General features: G+C 36.2%; 1 protein-coding gene across 1 annotated transcript in view; it reads left to right on the top strand.

The window, feature by feature from the left end:
- The window catches only part of ATVPS33 (Sec1/munc18-like (SM) proteins superfamily), a 150,326-nt gene that overhangs the window by 60,027 nt on the left and 67,594 nt on the right, over positions 1-22,705 (top strand). The window contains exons 11-15 of the mRNA XM_089988369.1: positions 15,184-15,235; positions 15,378-15,434; positions 16,712-16,774; positions 16,854-16,960; positions 17,683-17,805. Of these exons, the coding sequence (XP_089844495.1) occupies positions 15,184-15,235; positions 15,378-15,434; positions 16,712-16,774; positions 16,854-16,960; positions 17,683-17,805 (402 nt within the window). The remainder of the gene's footprint in view (positions 1-15,183; positions 15,236-15,377; positions 15,435-16,711; positions 16,775-16,853; positions 16,961-17,682; positions 17,806-22,705) is intronic.

Raw genomic sequence — 22,705 nt, 5'->3', positions numbered from 1 at the left:
ATATCGGTGGATGATTCTTTCAAATATTTGGGATCTATCATTCAAAAGTATGGAGAAATTGATGGAGATGTAAATCATAGGATAAAGGTTGGGTGGATGAAATGGAAAAGTGCAACTGGAGTGTTGTGCGATCGTAGAATGCCATTGCGGTTGAAGGGAAAGTTTTATAGGACGACTATTAGGCCCGCTTTACTATATGGTACGGAATGTTGGGCTGCCAAGAGACATCATATTCAAAAAATGAGTGTAGCTGAGATGCGTATGCTGAGATGGATGTGTGAAAATACAATAAAAGATAAGATTCGGAACGAGGAGATACGTAAGAAGGTAGGCGTTGCACCCATTGAAAATAAGATGAGAGAGAATCGTTTACAGTGGTTTGGACATATTCGACGAAGGCCTAATGATGCTTCAGTTAGAAGGATGGAGAAATGAGAAAATATATTAGTTAAAAGAGGTCGGGGTAGGCCTAGGAAGACATGGATGGAGGTGATAGGAAATGATATGAATGCTTTGAACCTCACCGAAGACATGGCATTGGATAGAAATGAATGGAGGAGAAGGATTCATGTGGAAGACCCAGAATGATTTTCTTTGTTGGGTCATATCGCCGACCCCAATTGTTTTGGGATGAAGGTGTAGTTGTTGTTGTTGTTGTTAGAACCAGTTATTCTGAACATTTTGCAGTTTTTGACAATTTTAGTCTTGTTGTTTTGTTATAAGTATTGAGTGGAAGGAGAGCATAAGATCATGGGAGATCTGTATAATGAGAAGTGTTTCATCTATCTATTGTAGCCTGTCTGAGCTTTTAGTTACTTGACAAAATACCCTTGTGTTCCTCTTCCTGATTATTCAAAAAAAAGAAAGAAAGAGCAAACAAACAATGTTAACCCTTGTGTTGTTGAATGGCTCAGGCCGGCTAGTAGCCAGTCGAGGGACACTCGACTGACTGCCCGACCGTGGCAGTGATGCACAGGCCCATCATGGGTTGTGTGGTACCGTGCCAAGCCCAGCCGACTGGTGCTGGACTATATTTTTACAAAGGAAAATTTGATAAATGCTATTTCCTTAACTGTCCATGCTTGTGGACAAATGACAGGATAATTGAATCTTTGTTCACGTATAGTATGGCTCATATGGAAGCTTAGCTTAGCATTTAAATTTTTCAGAATGTTAGCTAATCGTGTTAGACCTGGCTCTTTTGCATACAGGTGAATGAAAATGCTAATATGCTTAGGCTTGATTTGGATATTGTTGTCTAGTTGTTTTTATGGGCATGAGCAATCTTGAAACTAATGCTTTATTGCTTGAATCTACATGCATGGGTATTCACATGATATAATAAAATTTAATCAAGGAATGACAACATACATTTTGGTATAAATATGTGAATCCTTGCACATGAATCTTTGAAACCATGCTTGTGAGTGTTGTTGTTTCATGTCCATGGTTATATTGGCATATATGGATGTGCATTTGGAAACACTTGCCGTGGAGGTTTATGCTTTCACTTGACTGTTATGATTATGGTACGCATGAGTGTGAGCATGATTCAATTTTTAGTAATTCTTCTTGAACATGTACGCTTGATTTATATGTGAAATGATACATGTACACTAATACACTTAAAGAAACCATGGATTGGTTAATACCCATATGTGATGTAGGTAACACACATATTGAAAATGCATATGAATGAATTATGACATGCATATGTTTGGGTGTATGATTGCATAAGTGCACATGCTTTTGGCACTATTGGCCTAGTGTTACGAATGAAACACTAATTTGGTTTTATTATGTGGTGCATTGATGGCCTAAATGGACATCATCGGCCTGGAGAACCGTGGGTTTGGTTTTCTTTTATTTATGTTTTTAAATGCATCACTTGAACCACATAAGATGGTATAAGATGGTTTGGCACATTACTACACTGTTCTAGTGGTTTATACGGGCTGGAGTCCCGAATGGGTCCCCGCAAGGGAGGATGCGGGTTTTCACTTTACTTTTGCATATGGTGTTGCAAACTTAAAGAATTAACTTAAATAAAAATATAATGAATAAGAACAGTGTAATATACTTTCTGGGATATCTCATATGGAGTATGAGAATCTTAGAGATCCGGTCTTGGGGAGACTGTGAGGATACAAAAACTCCGTGTGCTGTAATTTGGTCTCCTGAACCCGATATTGAGGTTCTTTCTCCTGGCCACGGTTTTACAGAGAGTCCGCCACTTTACCCGGGAGTGGTGTGTTGATCACAGCTGTGAGTTTGTTTGGTACCAAGGAAGTGGCACATGTGGGCGTGGGGTGTCCCTTGTGGCCCGACATTAGATGTGGAGGTCTAATGTTCCGAGGGTGACTCGGTCGAGGGCTAAGTTGGAACCCAGTAATAAAATACAAATTGTGTGTTAAACTACCCTGGGAACCTATTTGACCTCGGGGATTGTACCCGTTTGGTGTATCCACGGGCAATAGTAATTAAAAAGAGGAACTTAAGGTTATGTGCATTTAATAGGGCATGCATATGGAAAGATGAAATTTAAATGAAAGATAACAGAAGAAATCATGCATTGCACATAATCATGCATTTTCCTGTTATGCATTAGATCATGCATGTTTGAATCATTCTCTATATCATGACATGATTTGATGGCAGCATAGGATTTATTTATTGAAATCATGCTGCAAGGTTTGGATATTTAGTTCTTGATATATGGTACTGATTTACTGTTCTTGACTGGTGAGCATATGTAATTGTTGGTAAATATGGATATTTGAATGCTGTAAATTTTGTATCTGCACTCACTCAAATCATTGCATGAAATCTTATCCATGTTCTTTGTCTCATCTGGTTTCTTTAGAAGTAGCTGTGCTCAGAATTTCGGTTCTGACACCCTACTTTGTTGGTTTTTCACAAGACATGGTGAACAGTGAGGCTGGACTGGCTACTGGGGATAGATGAGAGTCATACTTGCGCTTGTCAGTTTCAGCAGGGGACAGAGTGGCTTTAGTTTTGCTTCTTTTAGTTCTTTTTACTTTCTGCAGTTGATTACTTCACTTTTGAGTTGAGTATGAGACTCTTATTGGTTCATTAATAAAAGAGTTTTAGTTGGTTCTTATGGATGATGATTGCAACTTCGTTTTTGGTGGTTGGGCTATCCAATGGAAATTGGAACTGTGATTGAAAAAAAAAATATTCCGCATTTTCAAAGGGTATGGATTGGGGTCGTTACAAAAAAAGAACATAACCCATAGACAACAAAGGAGCCTTCTGACAAACATTATCATTGACACACTTGGTAGTCAAGGTTTGAGCCAACAAACCAGCCCTACGTCCAGCAGCACCAGATAGCACCATCTCACATTATTTGAAAGATTTTGGATTTTTGAAGAAGATAGCTTATATTTATAAGATATACGGAGGTGAGAGCTGCTTAGCTAAAAAATATTTGTGAACACTTTTAGATATGAGAAGAGTTCTAGTGGTCTCTATTATGTGCCGATGCTTTCTTTCGGCCAAACTATTTTGTTGTGTCATATTAGCATATGACCTTTGATAAAGTATTCCATTTTCTCTTAGATATTGTTGAGAGTCATTAAACATGTATTTACACCCCGAGTCAGAACGAAAAATAGATATATTGGAATTTAAGAGATTTGTCACTAATGAAAATTATTTAAATTCGCAAATAGTTCATATTTATGTTTGAGTAAATATATCCAAATATAGTGGGATTAATCATCCAAAAAAATAACATAATAAGTATATATTCCTTTGGAGGCAATGGGTGTAGGACCACAAACATCAAAATAAATTAATTCAAGAAGTTTAGTAGCGGAGAAATACCTCTCTTGATATGAAATTGATTTCATTTTTGCAAGAACACAATCGATACATGAGATTTGTTCATTACAAATGATCCTCAGCCGAGGAATATTGGATAATTTATACATACTAGGGTGTCCTAGTCTTTGATGCTATAAAACTTTATCCAATTTTTAGCATTAAGGCAAAAAGTCTTAACAAGAATTTTCAATTGATCCACATAATACAAGTCTCCTTTTCTATGCCGTTCCCCAATCTGCCTCCCAGACTGTTAAACATTGGTTAGAAGTGGAAGAGACTCTACATCCATGGTCAATGATTTGAGAAACAAAAAGTAAATTTAAATTTAGTCTGGAATAAATCTTATTTGAGAAATACTAAAACTAGAACATTTTTCAAAATTTTCAATTCCATTAGATTTATCATGTCATATAAAATTATGCACCCAGGTCTAAAGCCAAGAAATCATACCTGGAGGAGAAGACCCGGAGACGACAACACCGATCACGAATTGTCCTTTGAAAAACGGTTGCAATGCTTCCACGAGTTCAGAAAGAGACATGTTTGAATTTGTCTTGTTTGAAGAGTCTTGATCCACTTGTGAAGTACCAACATAAGCAACATTTTCTTCCTCTTTGTTCTTGAATTCCAGACAAAATGGTCTGATATGGATCGGTTCCCCACAATAATAACAAAAAATACCTCATCTTTTCCTTCCATCTCCTTTACCCTCATGTATACAAATTTTTTCTATGGTTATTGTTCTTATAAAAGTGTGGGGGTTTGCATGTATGAGTGTTGGCTCTCGGTTTTGAAATGGCTGACACATTATCCTTAGCTTCTCTTATTTCATTTTTAGACCTTAATCTAGTCTCTTTCACGCATACTTGAGCTAAAACCTCTTGAATAAGAGAAGGCTCATCTTGTCTTCTATGAATGATGTTGCTTCTCATTTGTTCAAACTCGAGTCGCAATCCTCTCCTAAATTGAAAAAGTTGTTCATTGTTTATTTGCTTCTTTTTAAGTTGAGCATCATTGGGAGTTTCCCAAACGGCCTCTAACTTAGCCATTTGATCCCACAACTTCTTTAAAGAGCCAAAATACTCTCTAATGCTCGTCTCCTTATTTACTACTGTATATCTTGTCTTGAAGCTCCCAACTAAACGTAATTTCGCATTGAGTATATGTTTGTTTAATGAATAGCTATACTTAATTGGCTCTTTCAAACTTCAAAATAGTTTCACATATATCTTCGTTCATACTTCCCATAAAGAAGAAAAGTACCTTGGTATGATCAATTTCCCATTCCTTCAAAGCTTTTTTATAACCTATAAGAGCTTTTTCCTTTTCTTCCCTTTTGAGGACTTCATCTTTAATGGCTCAATCATTTTCTTTAATGGATTTTGTGAGAGTGAATTGTGGTTCTATTGGGGAACCATCAACATACTTCTGCAATCCTTTACCAATCAGGATTCTTTTAATGGCGGTAGCCCATAAATTGTAGTTATTTTCATCAAATCTGATTCTGACTACCGTCACCACTTCTTTGTTGGCCATAGAACAAAAAAATACAAAGCAAGAGAGAAGATTGAAGAGAGAGGAAGAAAAATAAATTACTTGAACAAGCTTTCAACTCTTTTTCAAGCACTAATGTCTCTATGCATTCATAAAAAGACCTATATTCAAGAAGGTTGGTAGGCATGTTTTCTGAGGCAAGGCCCAATCTTCACGCCACCTAAAAATATGCTTGAGAAAGAGTTGAATATCACCAAGGAGTTAATAGGCTTTGATACCACTTCACGAACTGAAGTATATGCCTTGGCCTACCACTTATAGGCAAGATAATACTTGAGAATACTACCTATTATGAGTCAACACTTGAAAACACAAGAATGAGCCACTTATGGGCTGAGAACACACATAAAAATAAACAATGTTATTGGGAATAATCCCTTGACGAATACATAACAAATGAGAGGGGACAAACCCCTTTATATACAAATGAAGGCCCATAGAGCGCCGTTGGAACCTACCCAACGACTAGAATTGCTATTGGATAGGGTCCAACCACTCCCTACCAAATACCCAAAAAGCCCATCAATGCTGGGATTTATTACAACGTCAGAAATAAATAAAAACAAAAAACAAAAATACAAAGACACTAATTTCTGACATTCGTATGAAAAGACCAAAATACCCCTGAACTATAAATATACAGAAAATGTACAGAAACATGTAAACATATATTATATATATACATATATGTTTACATTTAACAATACCCTCACCAAAAAATTACCTTTCACAATACAGGTGACTATATATATATAATGGAAACCTCCCGAACCTCCCCAATGCAAGTTTTTTGGTGTTTTTTTCAAAAATTTGACTGTACAGATTTGTTCAACATGATTGATTTACTATAAATCGACACTTGGATCATGAGTTTTGGATAGAAAAATGGTATTTGGAGCCTAAAAAATTTATGAAAATTGTATGCCGTTGATTTTGAAACTTATAAAAACCTATCCATGCATCGGAATCAAATGCTCCAAGAACTGATTCCTCTAAAAACAAGCATATAGATCACATATGTATAGTCGAAATTTTGAAAAAAAACACCAAAAATCCAATAAAACGTCCATTGGGGGAGGTTTGAGAGGGTTTCTATTGGGGAGGTTTTCATTAGTAATGATATATATATATATATATATATATATATATATATATATATATATATATAATGATACGGTTCCCCCGGAGTACCTACTCCCTCTTATTAGCTGTTGGATCTTTTGATATCTAATGGCCAATAAGAATGCATATCTCTCACTTTAAATATGCGTTCCTACCTTAAATGTCACATTCTCTCTCATCCTTTTTCATGCAATTGCCTTAAAGGAACTCTTTCTTTCTCATCCTTTCCCCATGCAAACATAATGAAGTAAGCAGAATTAGTAATAACAAAGTGTAAAATACTTACAAGTCCAATAATGGACAATTACAAAGAGAATAGGCAAGCACTCAAGTGCACACACAAATCCACCAAGGGATAATGCCAAAAGGCTAACAAAAATTAAGTATTATTGAATAGTGAGAAAAAGGAATAATGCATGTATGGAGGGGGTGAACACCCCTATTTATATACAAAAGTGAGAGAGAGGGACCCTTGGGAGCTCCCCACTCATAGTAGAGTCGTTGGGGAGCTCCCGACAGTCATATTTATGACGGTTGGGGCCCCAACGACTCCATGAATTGGGGCCCCAAAGCTCAAAAAGCAAGAAAATAGAAAATAAAAGAAAAGAAGAAAAAAAGGAAAAATAAGAAAAGAAATAAAAAATAGTTGTTTCTAATAAACAACTATTAATACATGTAAAAAGACAAAAATGCCCTATCGGGCAATACATTAGAATATATATATATATATATATATATATATATATATATATATATATATATATATATATATATAAAACAGCAAATGCCTTAAATGGCTTTCTCTATCCATGTAGTTGCATGTCTTTTAGAGTCCTAATAAAAAATGGTAGTCTCTCTCTCTACTGTTGGATGAGAGGTCTACTCATGTCTCTCTCTAATTAGTTGGATCTAGTATTGTCAACATCTAACCCAAATACGTTTTACATCCCTACTGCGCTGAATATGAATACTAGCAGTATGAAAATCCACTTTTAAAAATTAGGCCTAAATCCATCTTGATATCTGGTTTAGGTCGATTTTTTATTAGAACTCCAAAATACATTCTACTACATGGATATGGTATGTGAGCACATGCATTCATTCATGTTCATTTCAGCTAATATCCACCACCTAATGGGAAAGGATGAGAGAGAGAGAGAGCCATTTAAGGCATTTGCATGGGGAAAGGATAAGAATGAGAAAGTGCCTTTATGGCAATTACATGAAAAAGGATGAGAGAGAGTGACATTTAAGGTATGCATGCAAATTTAAAGTGAGAGATCTGCATTCTTATTAGCCATTAAATCTAAAAAGATCCAACGGCTAATAAGAGGGAGTAGATACTCCGGGAGCACCGTATCATTACTATATATATACCCAAGTGTCTAGATTTTTAAGGTCCGCCGTGTCTAACATTGACACCCGTGTCAGTGCCCAAGTAACAACTTTCAGATAGGTATGAAAATTTATTTTTGGTGCAGGTGACATTTGTCAATATGGCAAAGAGAAAAAAGGTTGGTAACTCTAAATTACCGGCATTAAACAAAATACCTATGCATTTATATATCTTTCTATGTCTTAAATGGTGTCAAAGCAAATACTTCAGATGGGTAAAGTGTAACATGGATTATATTTATCAATAGGGAAAAGAGGAAAAAATATTGCAAGTCTAAATGACCAGGATTATTGTTAGGAATGACTAGGGATTTTAATGAATTTTGAGTAGAAAATAGGAGAGAAAGGTAGGTTGGGTGTAGGGGTTAGGCATAGTTTGGGGTAATTAGGGCCCTAGTAGTGAGGAGAGAAGTGGAAGAACATAGTAGAGGGTGAAGAGGAGGAGATGTGTAAGAAAATGGAATCCTCAAACAAACTTCAAATGCTTCCTCACGAATAAACTCTCTCAAGAACCATAAAGGTTCACACACAAGGCAAATACTTAAGAACCACTAGGGTTCACACACAAAATACTCAAAAGAGAGATTCTAAATGAAAAAGTGAAGAATTGATTTCATTCAAGTGGGACAAAACCCACGTACACTTGATAAAATACAATGGGGTAACTCCCCATGTATATACACAAAAAGAGAGGGCAAGGGAGAGTTGTTGGACATTCCAACAGCTCTAAATAGAGCCGTTGGAGTGTCCAACGACTCTCACAACTTTTGCTTTTTGACTTAGTCAAAAAGCAAAAGGTTTATATTATGTCCAACTTTTGCTTTTTGACTTGGTAAAAAAGCAAAAGGTCTATATTATGTCCAAAAATGAAAAATGAACTAAAAAGTAAAAACCTAACTAACCTATGCTATTGTGACTAAACTAGAAAAAAAGATTACATATTATGGGATATTTACATATGAGATTACAATTTTTAACACTCCCCCTCAAACTTACGGTTGAACAACCGAAAGTTGGTCCAAGAGAAAGTGAAATCGAGGAGTAATAAGCAGTTTGGTGAAGAAATCTGCCAGTTGAAGTTCTAAGGAGACATAGGGAAGATCAATGGTGCCTCTTAGAAATTCCTCACGTCCATAGTGGCAGTCCATTTCGATATGCTTGGTTCGTTCGTGGAATGTTCAATTGCTGACAATGTAAATGAAACTTTTATTGTCACAACATAGCCGTGATGCACTTGTACTTGTAACACCCATATCATGAAGTAGTCGTCTCAACCAGACCACTTCTATGGTGGTGGTAGCCATGGCTTTGTACTCGGCTTCAGTAGACAAAAGAGAAACCTTCTGTTGCTTCTTACACCTCCACGAGATCAATGACTCTCCAATGAACACACATAGTCCAGTAGTTGAGTGTCGATCATTTGGATCACCTCCCCAATCTGCATCAGTATAAGCAATTAAGTCTATTGTGGAAGAAGCCGACAAAAACAGTCCTCTAAAAATGAAAGTTTTAATATATCTAATAATATGTAACACAGCTCCCATATGAACAAAGGTGGAAGCATGCTGAAATTGACTTGCTGTGTGAACAACATGCGTAATGTCAGGTCTTGTGATGGAGAGGTAAGACAACGCCCCAACAAGTTGTTTATAAGGTGTTTGGTTCTCAAGAGGTTTCTCATCGTCAATTTTTATTTTGATGTTCACAACTTCAGGGGTATCAACATGTTTGTCATCTATAATTCCTGACCTGTCAATAATATCAAGAGCAAATTTAGATTGAGTTAGTAAATAACCTCTAGGAGAATAAGTTACTTCAATATCAAGATTTTTTTTTTAAAAACCTAAATCACTCATTTCAAAGTTGGTTTTAAGATTTTTTTTGATATTGTCAACTCTCTGTTTATCACTTTCTGTGATGATCATGTCATCCATATAGAGAAGAAGAATGACGATCCCTGCATTAGATTTCTTAATAAACAAAACTGTGTCAGTAAGCCAAAATCAAACATGACCTTACTGAATTTATCATACCATGCTTTTGTGGCTTGCTTAAGACCATATAAGGCCTTATGTAACCGAAGAGCTTTTCCTTGAGGAACTTCAATGCCAGGAGGTAGTTTCATATAGACTTCTTCGACTAGACTTCCATTGAAAAATGCATTCTTGACATCCATTTGAAAGATATGTCATTTCTTTATAGACGCAAGGGCTATTAGAGTTCTTACGGTGGTCATTCTAGCGACTGATGTAAATGTTTTTTCGTAGTCTATGCCATATTCTTGGGAATAGCCTTTGGCGACTAGTCGAACTTTAAATCGTTCAAGAGTGCCATCACTGTTAGTTTTAACTTTGTATACCCATCGATATCCTATGGGCTTTTTCCCAGGTGAAATATCTTGAATAGTCCACGTGTTTGCCTTTTCCAAGGAATTTACCTCGACTGTCATAGCTTCGACCCATTCTGATTGTTCTTTTGCTGTATTATAGTTTGAAGGTTCTATATAGGAGTGTAATAGGGCAATATATGCTTGATGTTTTGGTGAAAAAGATTCATAGGATACAAATTTTTGGGCACCTTTGACACCCTAGATGATTTTCTGGTTTCTATTTGATCCTGTGCTTTAATATATTTTTCTAGAGCACAAGGTTGCTCTAGATTTCCTCGCCTGAAGTATTGAATGTAGTCTGGATGAGATGTTTCAACGTTGATTATACTAATGATCTTCTTGATCAACTTCTTCTTCATTAATTTCTTGAACTAAGTCCAACAAGGAGTATTCATCAACCTCTCTAGGTTTTTTAGTTTCAAATAACTTTCGTTTTCTAAAAAGGATACATTTCGTGACACATATAACTTCCTAGTTCTGAGATCAAGGCATCTATAGCCTTTCTGATTGCTTGCATAATCAAGGAATGCACAAGGAATGGCCCGGGGGGAAGGCTTGTCATTTTTTTGAAGAAAACAAACATTTGCAACCAAATACTCTTAATCGCGAATAATCTAGAATTTGTTTGAAAAGCTTTTCAACAGGTGATACATTTTTTAACAAAGACGATGGCATTCTATTAATGAGATATACTGCGGTTAGAGTAGCTTCAGCCCAATTTTTTTTTGGAACTTTATGAGTAATGAGTAAAGTTCTTGTTGTTTCTATAATGTGTCTATGTTTTCGTTCTGCTAAACCATTTTGTTGTGGGGTATATGGGCATGACTTTTAATGTAAAATACCATGTAGATTTAAGTAATCGCTAAATTCTTTTGATAAATATTCCCCCCCTGAATCAGTGCGAAATATAAAGATATCATTCTTAAATTGGTTCTTAACCAATTTATGAAATATTTGAAAATGTAAAAATACTTCGGATTTATGTTTGAGACAATAAATCCAGGTATGTCTTGTAAAATCACCTACAAAAATGATGTAGTATGAAAACCCTCCTTTTGATATGACAGGTGCAGGACCCCATACATCCGAATGTACCAACTTAAGAGGTCGAGATGAGATAAAATTTCTTTCTTGAAAGGGTAATCTCTTCATTTTTGTAAGAATACATTTTCACATTTAAATGTCTCAGAATTACAAAAGTTTTCCATATTTGGAAAAAAATGAATTTTGGATATGTTAGGATGACCAAGTCTCTTGTGCCATAAGTCCAAGTCCATTTTCTGAACATTACAACAAAACGTATTCTTGGGAATTTCCAAAAAATCCATGTAGTATAGGCTTACTTCTCTATGGCCTTCCTCAATCAGCTTCTCTGACTGGTGATCCTGCACTTGGCAACCATGAGAAGAGAAGAAAACGTTATATCCATGGTCATATAATTGAGAAACGGATAAGAGATTGAGGTTCAATTTTGGAATGTATCTAATTTGAGGAATATGAAATTCTTTTAAGTTTTGAGTAGTTTTTCAAAGTTCCCTATTGCTTTAATTTCTAGTGATGTTCCATCAGCAGTAAAAACATTGGACTCATTAGAGTTATGACATTCAGATAGCATTTCAATATTCGGAGTCATATGAAAATAAGCACCTGAGTCAAGAAGCCATAGAGTTTTACCTGGATCAGAAGTGCTAACTGAAGAGACTGCAGCTCCCGTAGATGAAGATGCTCCCTTGAGTAGAGGTCCAAGAGATTTCACAAATTGTGCCAGTGACATGCTTTCAATGGAAGATTCGCTTGATTCTTGTGGTGGTCCGATGACGGCGACCTTTTTCTCATAGGGCCTTTTTAACTTTGGGCAATGGGTTTTTACATGTCCCAGTTCACGACAATAGTAGCAAATGATTTTTCTTCTATCAAAATCATTTCCTTGCATTTCTCCTTCCATAGTTAGGAGGTTTGTAAGTCCTGACATAGTTTTCGGGTTTGGAGACAACTAGAACTGAGTCATCATTCTTAGAGATTCTACTTTTGAGTCTATTTTTTTCCATACTTGACTCCTCTATTGTGTCTTTTATTGAAGACACTTTTCCACGATGAAGGGGGATAGACTTAGTGGATTCAAATTCCGATCTTAATCCAGTAATGAAATGAAAAAAGTACTCCGCATTGATTTGGTTTTGACGGAGTTCAATATCTTGTGGACAATGCCACTTTGGTTCAAGAAGAGCTAATTCTTCCCACAATTCTGATAAGCCATTATAATACTCCCTAATGCTCTTGTCTCATTGAACCATATTTCTTACTTTATTTGAAGATTGCACACATGTGCAATATCTTTAAGAGAATATAGTCTCTTAAGATAGTCCCAAGCTTCATTTGCATGCTCAAATTTTGCTAAACTTGAGCATGATTTTATATCAACACTTATAAGCCAAGACATGATCTTGGCATGTCCCATATGCCATTCTTTCCACCTTTTCTCGTAAGTAGATATGGCCTTAATTCTTTCTACTAATCCCCATAAACCCTTCTCTCATATAAGATGTTTTATAATTGAAACCCATGTGACATAGTTGAAATCATTTAGTTTGATGGGCTTAATGGTGATATTATCGTCATCCATTTTACAATATTTGGGAAAAGAGATAAGAGAAGAAAGAAAAAAACTAAATAGAAGAATACTCTACCACAAATGATGAGTACGGATATCCTTCAAGCTTTTTACGCCTTCACACGATCACCACTTCAAGAAGGATCACTTTCTTGCAAAAAACTTGTGTGGCACGTTTCCCAATGCACCAAAAGAACTTATCTTGATTGCTTCAACCAAGCTATGATACCATGTAAGAAAATGGAATCCTCAAACAAACTTCAAATGCTTCCTCACAAATAAGCTCTCTCAAGAACCATAAAGGTTCACACACAGGGCAAATACTTAAAAACCACTAGGGTTCACACACAAAATACTCAAAAGAGAGATTCCAAATGAAAAAGTGAAGAATTGATTTCATTTAACTGGGACAAAACCCACATACACTTGATAAAATACAATGGGGTAACTCCCCATATATATACACAAAAAGAGAGGGCAAGGGAGAGTTGTTGGACATTCCAACAGCTCTAAATAGAGCCGTTGGAGTGTCCAACCACTCTTACAGCTTTTGCTTTTTGACTTAGTCAAAAAGCAAAAGGTTTATATTATGTCCAGCTTTTGCTTTTTGACTTAGTCAAAAAGCAAAAGGTCTATATTATGTCCAAAAATGAAAAATGAACTAAAAAGTAAAAACCTAACTAACCTATGCTATTGTGACTAAACTGGAAAAAAAGATTACATATTATGGGATATTTACATATGAGATCATCTCTGATATTACATTTTTCAACAAGATGGAGTGAGGTTTATTCACGTATGAATGGAAGGATCTACTCAGAAGAGCCAATGGTTTTCCCTAATTAGTGGTAGGGATCCACCCAAAAAGAAATCTCCAAAGTAGAGAATTTCTCACACGAGTTGTTATTCAAGAATGAGCAAAATACAAGAATGCCCTTATTTATAGACTTGGGTGAGGCTTCCCATACAAGCTACACATCCCATAGTGGATCCAGGATCCAAATACAAGGAAGCAAGCCCCAAACCCCAAAATACAATGGATCAAAATACAAGACCAAACCCAAAATACAATATAATAACCCAAATAGACCTTATATGGTACATGGACCTTAAAATAAAGATCCAGTCCAATTACTCCCAGATGGTATAAGGCGTGACTGCCTGTGGGGCACATTTGGGACCTCCAAAGGGTGTGTATATAACAATTACACAGAATACTTATGCATTTAAGGTATCTTTGACATCATATCAGACCATCCAACTCATCAAGAGACAAGAAAGAGGGGGACCCTGGGATATAACCAAAATCGAAGACAAGAAGTAACATGATGCAAGAGAGAGGTGAAGCATGGCTTTGTTGTTTGAATGGAGAAGACTTCAGAGATTAAAATGAATTACTTAAACATAAAATGGAGCAATGCAACTAATGCAAAATAAAATCATGCGTTGGAGGTGAAAAAAAACTTCAAAAAAATGAATGTTACAGTCATGACCACAATTCTTAATAATTTTGTTCTTGCTTGATAAGAAACACATAGTTCATATCAAAACAACATTGCTGGTTGTCAATGTGGTATAATGTTATTTCTATAGTATTTTAAAACCTAAACAGTCATATAGGATTATCTGAATTTTTCATCTAATGTTACTTCAAGCTGTCATTTTACACTTGGGAAATTTTGAAGATATTATAAATTATAGACTTTAAAATTTATAGTTTTTCATTTATTTCATGTTGTACCTTTAGGGCATGTTTGCAAATATATGCAAATTCTTCCTGTCACCTACGAAAGTAGACCCTTTTTTCATAAATTCAGAAAGCTTTCTATAGAGTCTGTAAATCTGATTTACTTCCTCATGGGAAAATGATCAAAGTTGTCGCAGGTGAGAAAATTTTCCTACAGATAGTTTTCACACCCCTCAGGGAAACAGTTCTCAGCTCCTTTCCCATGCGAGAAGGTTCTCATGTGTTTGCTGATGTGCTGTTGGTCAAAACTTAAGTACTCTTTTTTCCAAAAGTGTATTTAAATCATTTTCAATTTCAATTATATTCGAGAAGAAACTTAATTATGAGTTTCGGTTTGGATTTGATCCTTGAATTATTATTGGGGCAATGCAGTTTGCGATGGGACATCTTAAAGCCTTTGTGTTGATGTGTGCGGATGTTGTGTTGTTTGTGAATGCAACATTTCTCACAATGTTTTGTTTGTTATTTGTAAGCTTTGGGGTATTTAATTTAGTGTAAAATCTGGCATTTGTGTAGTGACAAGCTCTTTAAAGAAATACGGGATCTCAACTTTGAAGTTGTTGTTCAGGTGTTATTCATGGCTTCCATTTTGCCTTTTTTTTTTATAAAAATTCTGTAGTCTAAATCCAACTTTATCATGGTTACTTGGAAAATGCTGATGGCATTTGATTCTACTCATACTGATTTTGGTTTTTCCACTGTCAATATAGGTATTGCGTCAAAAGGCAACTTCGATGAAGCAAGACTATGCAGAAGTGACAACCACAGTAAGTAAAGGAGTACATTTAAAGTGATCCATTTGTATTATCTATTGGGACAAATCCAGAAGCTTCCATGCTGAAAAAAAAGGAAAATGCAGAAGCACCAACTTCTCCGTGTATTTTATATACAATTGTCTGGCATGGTCTATTAAAACCTTTTGTTTGTTGTATCTTAAATACAATTAGAGTGCTGCTGCCACTAATATGGGTTGTTTGGTGAAAATTTTCATAGGGATTATGAAAGATGCACCCTTTTTTTCCTCTTATATTTGTTTATGTATGTTGTGTTGTGTGTGGGATGTGGTGTGGGATGTGTGCATGCGACTCATCCAAAATATTCTTTTATATTCTGGGAAATGCTGTAATATTATCAGCAGATTTTTTGATAATTAGATATTAGAGATACTAATAATGTCTATAAATATCAACAGTTTTTAATTCTCACAGTATTTTTTGTGGAAACTGTTTTTTATTTTTGTTAAAATTTATATAAAAATCTCCATGATTTTCTTGAGAGAACCCAATTATTTTGAAATTCTCTCGAGGAAAAACTTGTTGATATTATCTTGATACCAATATTGGTGATTATGATGTATTTTTGTGTGCCTTTGTGTGTGCATGTGTGTGTGTGTGTGTGTGGGCACGTCTGTCTGTGCGTGTGTGTCTGTGTTTGTTCTGTTGCCTTTTAGTTTGTACTGCTTTTGGGTCAACTAGGGTGTGGGCAAAGCATGCCTGCAGAAACCATTATGGAATGTTGTTTTGTTAGGATTTCAAGAGGATTGGGCCTACAAAATTGTAAATATGCAGTTTTGTGTGGCTAAAGCCTCAAACTGCACTTATCAAGAGCATCTTGGAACCTTTATATCGATAGGAATATATCTGTCAGCCTTCAAACGTTGACCACTGCTGAACTTCTAGGAAAGATCCCTTAAAATGAGGGGATGCCAAGAAATTTAATTGGCAATACCTTTGTAACATATTCTTTTCATTATGAATTGAAGGATCTTGGTACTTTAGCTGTATATTTTATGATGAGATGGTAGAATATTTGTGTTTTTGTCGTTGTATCTGAAAAGGCATACCTTGTGCTTTAAGACCATCAAAAATCTAAATAACTAGATATAGTTGCTGTGTCATGTCCTACTTACTGCTGGTTTGCACATGTATAGTATTCCGTTTCTGCAGTTTTCTACTATCTGATCTTTTCTGTTCATTCATGTATATATATATATATATTACCTTTTCTCTATGTATTTTTTTTTATTATTGTATGATCTATGCAGAGCCAGACTGTGGCAGAGTTGAAGGATTTTGTGAAGAAACTCAATTCCTTGCCAGAAATGACGGTGAGCTAGTTCCTGTATTACAAACTTACTACGCAATAAGAAAATAGGCACACATTTTATTCTCACTTTTCTCTTTCAGAGGCATATAAATCTTGCTCAACATTTAACTACCTTTACAACAAAGCCATCATTCCTTGGGAAGCTTGATATAGAACATACAATTATAGAGGGTCAAAGTTATGACATGTAAGTTGTTTATTCTATCGTTTGTGGAACCTTATGGACCTTTTCCATCTACTGCTGTATATTGAAGATAAAAAACGCCTGTCTTTTACTTTTGCTCTCTTACAAAGTTCTCTTGAACAGGAATAGAAGATAAGCATCTATATTTGCATTTTTTACACTTTAACATGTACTGTTTTGAGTGATAACACCTTTAGGTCCCCTTTTTCGTGCCATTTGTTTGTTGGCCGCTAGTTGCACATGCATGTGTGTGTGCATGTTCCTGCAAGATGAATGCATGTTATAGAGTGTGTGCATGTCTGTGTTCATTCTTCTAGGCATATTCTTAGACTTATCTGTGTCTGCACTACTTCAGCACTCTTCTATTTTCTTTCTTTTCTTTTTCTTTTGTGGTTGCTGGCATATATACTTTCATTTGTGATCCACTGCTTATGCTTGTGCCATTTTAATCTATTTGCAATTCATGGCTATGCCCATAATTTCCTCCTGTACTCCAATTCTTGTGCCCTGTTTTCAGTTTTCAGCCTCTTATTCTTTAAACATTTATGTTTACGGAATTGATACGTTCTTGATTAGTGCAATGATATTTATTTCCAGTATCTAGCTTTTAATTTCCTTTTAGTTAATCAACTTAATTGCAGCTTCTACACTAATTTCCATCTTACTAACCCTCCATCATTTCATATTTGCTCTATTTTGAAATTTCTGAGGTTTAAAAATTGCAGATGCTTTGACTACATTGAGGAAATGATCCATAAGCAGGAGCCAATTTTTGATGTTCTACGCTTACTTGTTTTATTTTCAATTACAAACTCTGGATTGCCAAAGAAACACTTCGACTATTTCAGGTATTTCCAGTTTGTTTGCACTATATACAGCTGTGAAACTCGTGTGTGTTTCCATTTTAATTGCACTATATATAGTTGAGACTCGTAAGTGTGCGTGAGCACCTTTAGAGCATAGTGAAGCACATTATAAGCATGATCAGAAAGGCCCCTTATTGATGATACTGGCCAAGTGAAATATGCCTGCAGTTTGTTTACAAGTGATGATACCACCAAATGTTTTTGCATTAGAAGCTTCAGCAGTGGTAAAGTCAGTTTAGTATTCCATTAAAGGACAATCTTAATGTAGTGAAATAAGCTCAAGAATACCAAGAACGCAAACCCACAGGGGAAAAGTCACAAGCCAACAAAGGCAATAACACAAGCCACTTAGGGCACTCACAAAGCCACACAAGGGCACTTTCACACATGAAAAATAATAAATTTTTAATAATAAGAATGCACAATAAATGCATAGCATACAAGCTAGGGAATGCCTATATATATACAAGAGAGAGAGAGAGAGAGAGAGAGAGAGAGAGAGAGAGAGAGAGAGAGAGAGAGAGAGAGAGAGAGAGAGAGAGAGAGAGATGGTCTAACGGTTAGCTAGCCTAAAGACTAAAATGCCCTTATGAGCCATACTGAATACAAAAAAGGAAAATAAAAGCAATAGAAAACATTACATATTAAACCTAAAAGTACATTCTAAAAATATATATATATATATATATATATATTAACACTCTCCAAGAAACTTATGGTGGTATCACCGAAAGTTTGTCAAGGAGAAAATGGAACAAAGGAGAATGAAGTGCCTTGATGAAAAAGTCCACTAATTGATACTTGGAAGTCACACAGGGCAAACATATGGTATTCTTCAAATACTCTTCTCGAACATCATGGCAATCCATCTCAATATGCTTAGTTCTTTTATGAAACATGTGATTGTTGACAATATAAATAACACTCTTATTATTGCAACATAGTCTTGAGGGCTAAGTCACACGAACTTGGCTAGGGAGGCGACACACTCGCGTTGACATGCCCGGACACAGGTGCGGACACGGGCCGAACTCGGTCAACGAAGAGTCAAACTCAGTCAACACACCGAGGCCAAGTTTGTCCATGTTTTGAATTCGGTCAACGTTGACCGAGTCCAAAAATGATTGTTTGAAATACGTTTTGGATTTGGGTCGGGTCCGGATCCGGATCTGAACTAGATCCAAACTTCATCTGCATCGTCGGGGCTGACCCTAAAAGGGGTTTACGAAAGGGGGAGGGGCTTACCCTGTCGATTTTGCCTCCCCCAGCTCCTGTACCTTCCTCCTACACTCACACCGACGTCGGACAGAAGGGAAACGAGGAGGGGCTGAGCCCCTCTTTTGTGAATCGGAGGCACAGGGAGGGGCTGAGCCCCTCTTCTGCAAACAGAGGGTGCAGGGAAGGGGGGGGGGCTAGCGGAAAATAAGAACGAGGCAGGGGCGAAGCCCTTGCAGCCTCTGCTTTTCCAGCAAGGGCCTTCGCCCCTTACCTTCCCATCTTCTTTGCCAGGCAGGGGCATTGCCCCTGCTGCCTTTGGCTTTTTGGCAAGGGCGAAGCCCCTGCCACTAATAAGGTTCGGCAGGGGCTTGCCCTGCCCCTCCTTTTTGCGTCAGACAGGGGGTCGGCCCCCTGTCTCGAACCTGGTTTGCAGAGAGGGAACGAACCCCCTCTCTGTATCATCCCCTCGCAGAGGAGGGCCTGGTTTTAACCTGGTTTGCATAGAGGGAACGAACGTGGAGCTCCTATTACTATTATTTTGAAGTGTTTATTAACTTTATTTTATTTACATATTTTCTTTTCAGTTTTCACTTTTCAGATATAATGGCGAGTTGTAGCGGCAGTGTCAATATAGTTGGTTCAAGTTCTAACCCTGAATTAGAAGTTTCTTAACCACTTTGGAGGCTTGTGACAAAAGGGATAAAAGCTACTGGTGGTGGTGGGAATGTGCAGTTTCATCGTAATCTATGTAGGACTGTTTTCACGGGTTCTTATACGCGTATGAAAGCACATCTTTTGCATATTCGTGGTCAAGGAATTAGGGCATGTTCTGGGGTTGACAAAGACTTGCTAAAACAGTTAAAGAAAGAACAAGAGGAAGCTGAAAAGAAGAAAATTGCAGAGATGAGAAGCGATTCGATTAATCTGTCTTTTCCTATTGCTAGTGATGTACAAGAAGAGCTTTTGAAAAAAAGAAAGATGAAAAGCAATAAAACAATACAAGCGTCATTCAAAAACATGGCAAGAGCAGAAATTAATAAAAAGATTGGTTGATTATTTTACTCAAGCTCAATTCTATTTAATGTTGCTAGAAGTCCATATTGGAAAGATATGATTACATCTTTGGCTAATTATAATTTGAGTGACTATGTGCCTCTTAGTTCAGAAAAACTAAGAACAATCATTCTTCCACAAGAAAAAAATAGAATTGAAGACTTGTTAGAGACTCAAAAATTTACATGGAAATGATATGAAGTTTCTATAGTTTCTGATGGGTGGACTGATATACAAAGGCGACCATTGATAAACTTCATTGCTTACTCACTTAATGGGCCAATCTTTTTGAACGCTGTTGACGCATCTGGGGAGTATAAAGGTGTTGAATATTTAAAGAGATTATTTGTCGAAGTGATAAAAGAAGTGAGTGAAGAAAGTGTGGTGCAAATCATTATTAACAATGCTCCAGTTTGCAGTCGTGCAAGAATGAATTTGGCAAGTAAAGATACATATTCACGTATTTTTTGGACTCCTTGTGCATCACATAATTTAAATTTGGCACTTAAGAGTATATGTAATCCATCAAAAGATGATGCAAATGCACGTGAAATGTGTTTATGGATTGAGAAAATAGAGCATGATGTTCGAAATATTAGAAATTTTGTTGTAAACCATCATCATGCCCTTTCTATATTTAATAGGCATTCTGATCTCAAGTTACTGATAAATAACTTAATAAGTTATTCATGATGCACATTGAATCATGCATATTTGGTTTTGCATATTTGATTCTGTATGATATTTGGTTAAATGGTTGAATGATAAGTTGATTGTGGTAAGTTATTGCTTGTGATATTCTTCTGAAATTTATGCATGAATTTGTTTATGCTATTTCTTTTAATGTTTGGATTTTTAGAGAAATTCGTACAAAGACTTCGATTCTTACCTGTTTTCTTAAAACTGTTTTACAGGCATAGATGCTCAGTAATGTCTCAAACTGGCTAGCTAGAGACTACGAGTGTTGTGACTGGTGTTCTGGGTTCTAACAGAATGACTCGAATTGATATAGATGATTTTTATGTCTTAGACTATTTGACGATTTGATTAAATTAATAAAGTTTGATCTATTTCTTCAATTGATTCAATGCATGTTATAGTTTGTAGTTTGATATATTGAATCTGTGATGCTCCAGATCCTTAGGTGAGTTTTCACAATTGTTTAAAAAAAGAAATTTCCACTATTTTTATGAGGGTGAGTTGGGGTTGTTACATTTTAGATATATAATATATATTTGTAGTATATTTTAGATATATAATCTATGTCACATGGGTGCGGGTGCAAGTGCGGAGGTGCGGCACTTTAAAAAAACTTGGGTGTGGGGGTGCGGCAAAAATATAAATATATATAAAATATATATAAAAAAATATATATATATATATATATATATATATATATATATATATATATAAAGTCCAAAAGTTGGACATAAATGACCCTGGGTGCGTTGACCACACCTAGGGTCAATGCACCCAGGGTCGGATCGACCACACCGGGTGCCGCAACTGCACGCGCACCCGCATCGCGTCGATGCGGGTGTGGCATCTGGTTGGCCGAATCCCTGTGACATAGTATATAATAAATACTTTTTAGTATATATTTAACTGTCACTGTACCCATATTTTTTGGAATTGCCGTGTCGTACCCTCCCTACTCGCACCCGTACCCAGGTGACATAGCTTTTAAGTCATCACTCGAGCAAACGGCACCACAAACACTTTAATCATGAACAATCTCCACCAAGGATCAAGAGTCAATGAATCAACCCAAAAGAAAGAGAAGCACAAAGCCACTTATGTGCAATAGCACAAATGCACTAAGGCACTCATGAAGGCACTAAGGCACACACAATATAAATATATAATTTTATTAATATTAGAATGAGCCAAAAATAATGCAAACAAACAAATGGGGGGAGTCCTATATATTTTAGACATATAATAAAGCCACTTTGGCATGCTAGCATGAGGTTTTGTTATAGGTAGATCTAGCTGCATCTGGAACCAACAAAACACATCTCTTGCCTCTGCAATTATAAGATCTAAAGCTTTTTCTAGAGAGGACAAGGAGTTGAGTGGAAATGTCCCCCCTGGCCCTTCTACACCCAAGACCAAAGCGTTTGTTCCTCCCACCTCTCTCTCTTTTTGGTTGAACTCTCCATATATCCTCTCATTCGGAGGGTGCATACCCAAGAAACTAGCTTTCTCACCTATGTTACTGGGACACACCACTTAAGGTGGCGTACCCGTGTCGGCACGGGTATCGGACACACCATTTTGTGTCTCCTATATTATATTATATTATATATTATATTTTCAGTATATAATATATATTTTAGATATATAATATATATTTCAGTATATAATATATTATATTCAGTTTATTTTGAATTTATTTTGTATTTTTGTGATATTTAATATATATATATATGTATATATATATATATATATATATAGCTGGGTCCCCATTCCCACATTTTTTGGAATTGCCGTGTTGTACCCTCCGCACCCGTACCCAGATGACAATTTCTCATGACTACCTACATAGGAGCTACATATCGATTGACTATTGGTAGATCTTGAGCTTCTCCTTCTCATCACCAGAGCATGA

Source organism: Nuphar pumila, chromosome 15 (assembly GCF_984573655.1).
Source record: "Nuphar pumila chromosome 15, dmNupPumi1.hap1.1, whole genome shotgun sequence".
Lineage (NCBI taxonomy): Eukaryota > Viridiplantae > Streptophyta > Magnoliopsida > Nymphaeales > Nymphaeaceae > Nuphar > Nuphar pumila.
Note: the sequence above shows the minus strand (reverse complement) of the source record. Positions and strands in the feature narration are given on the sequence as shown.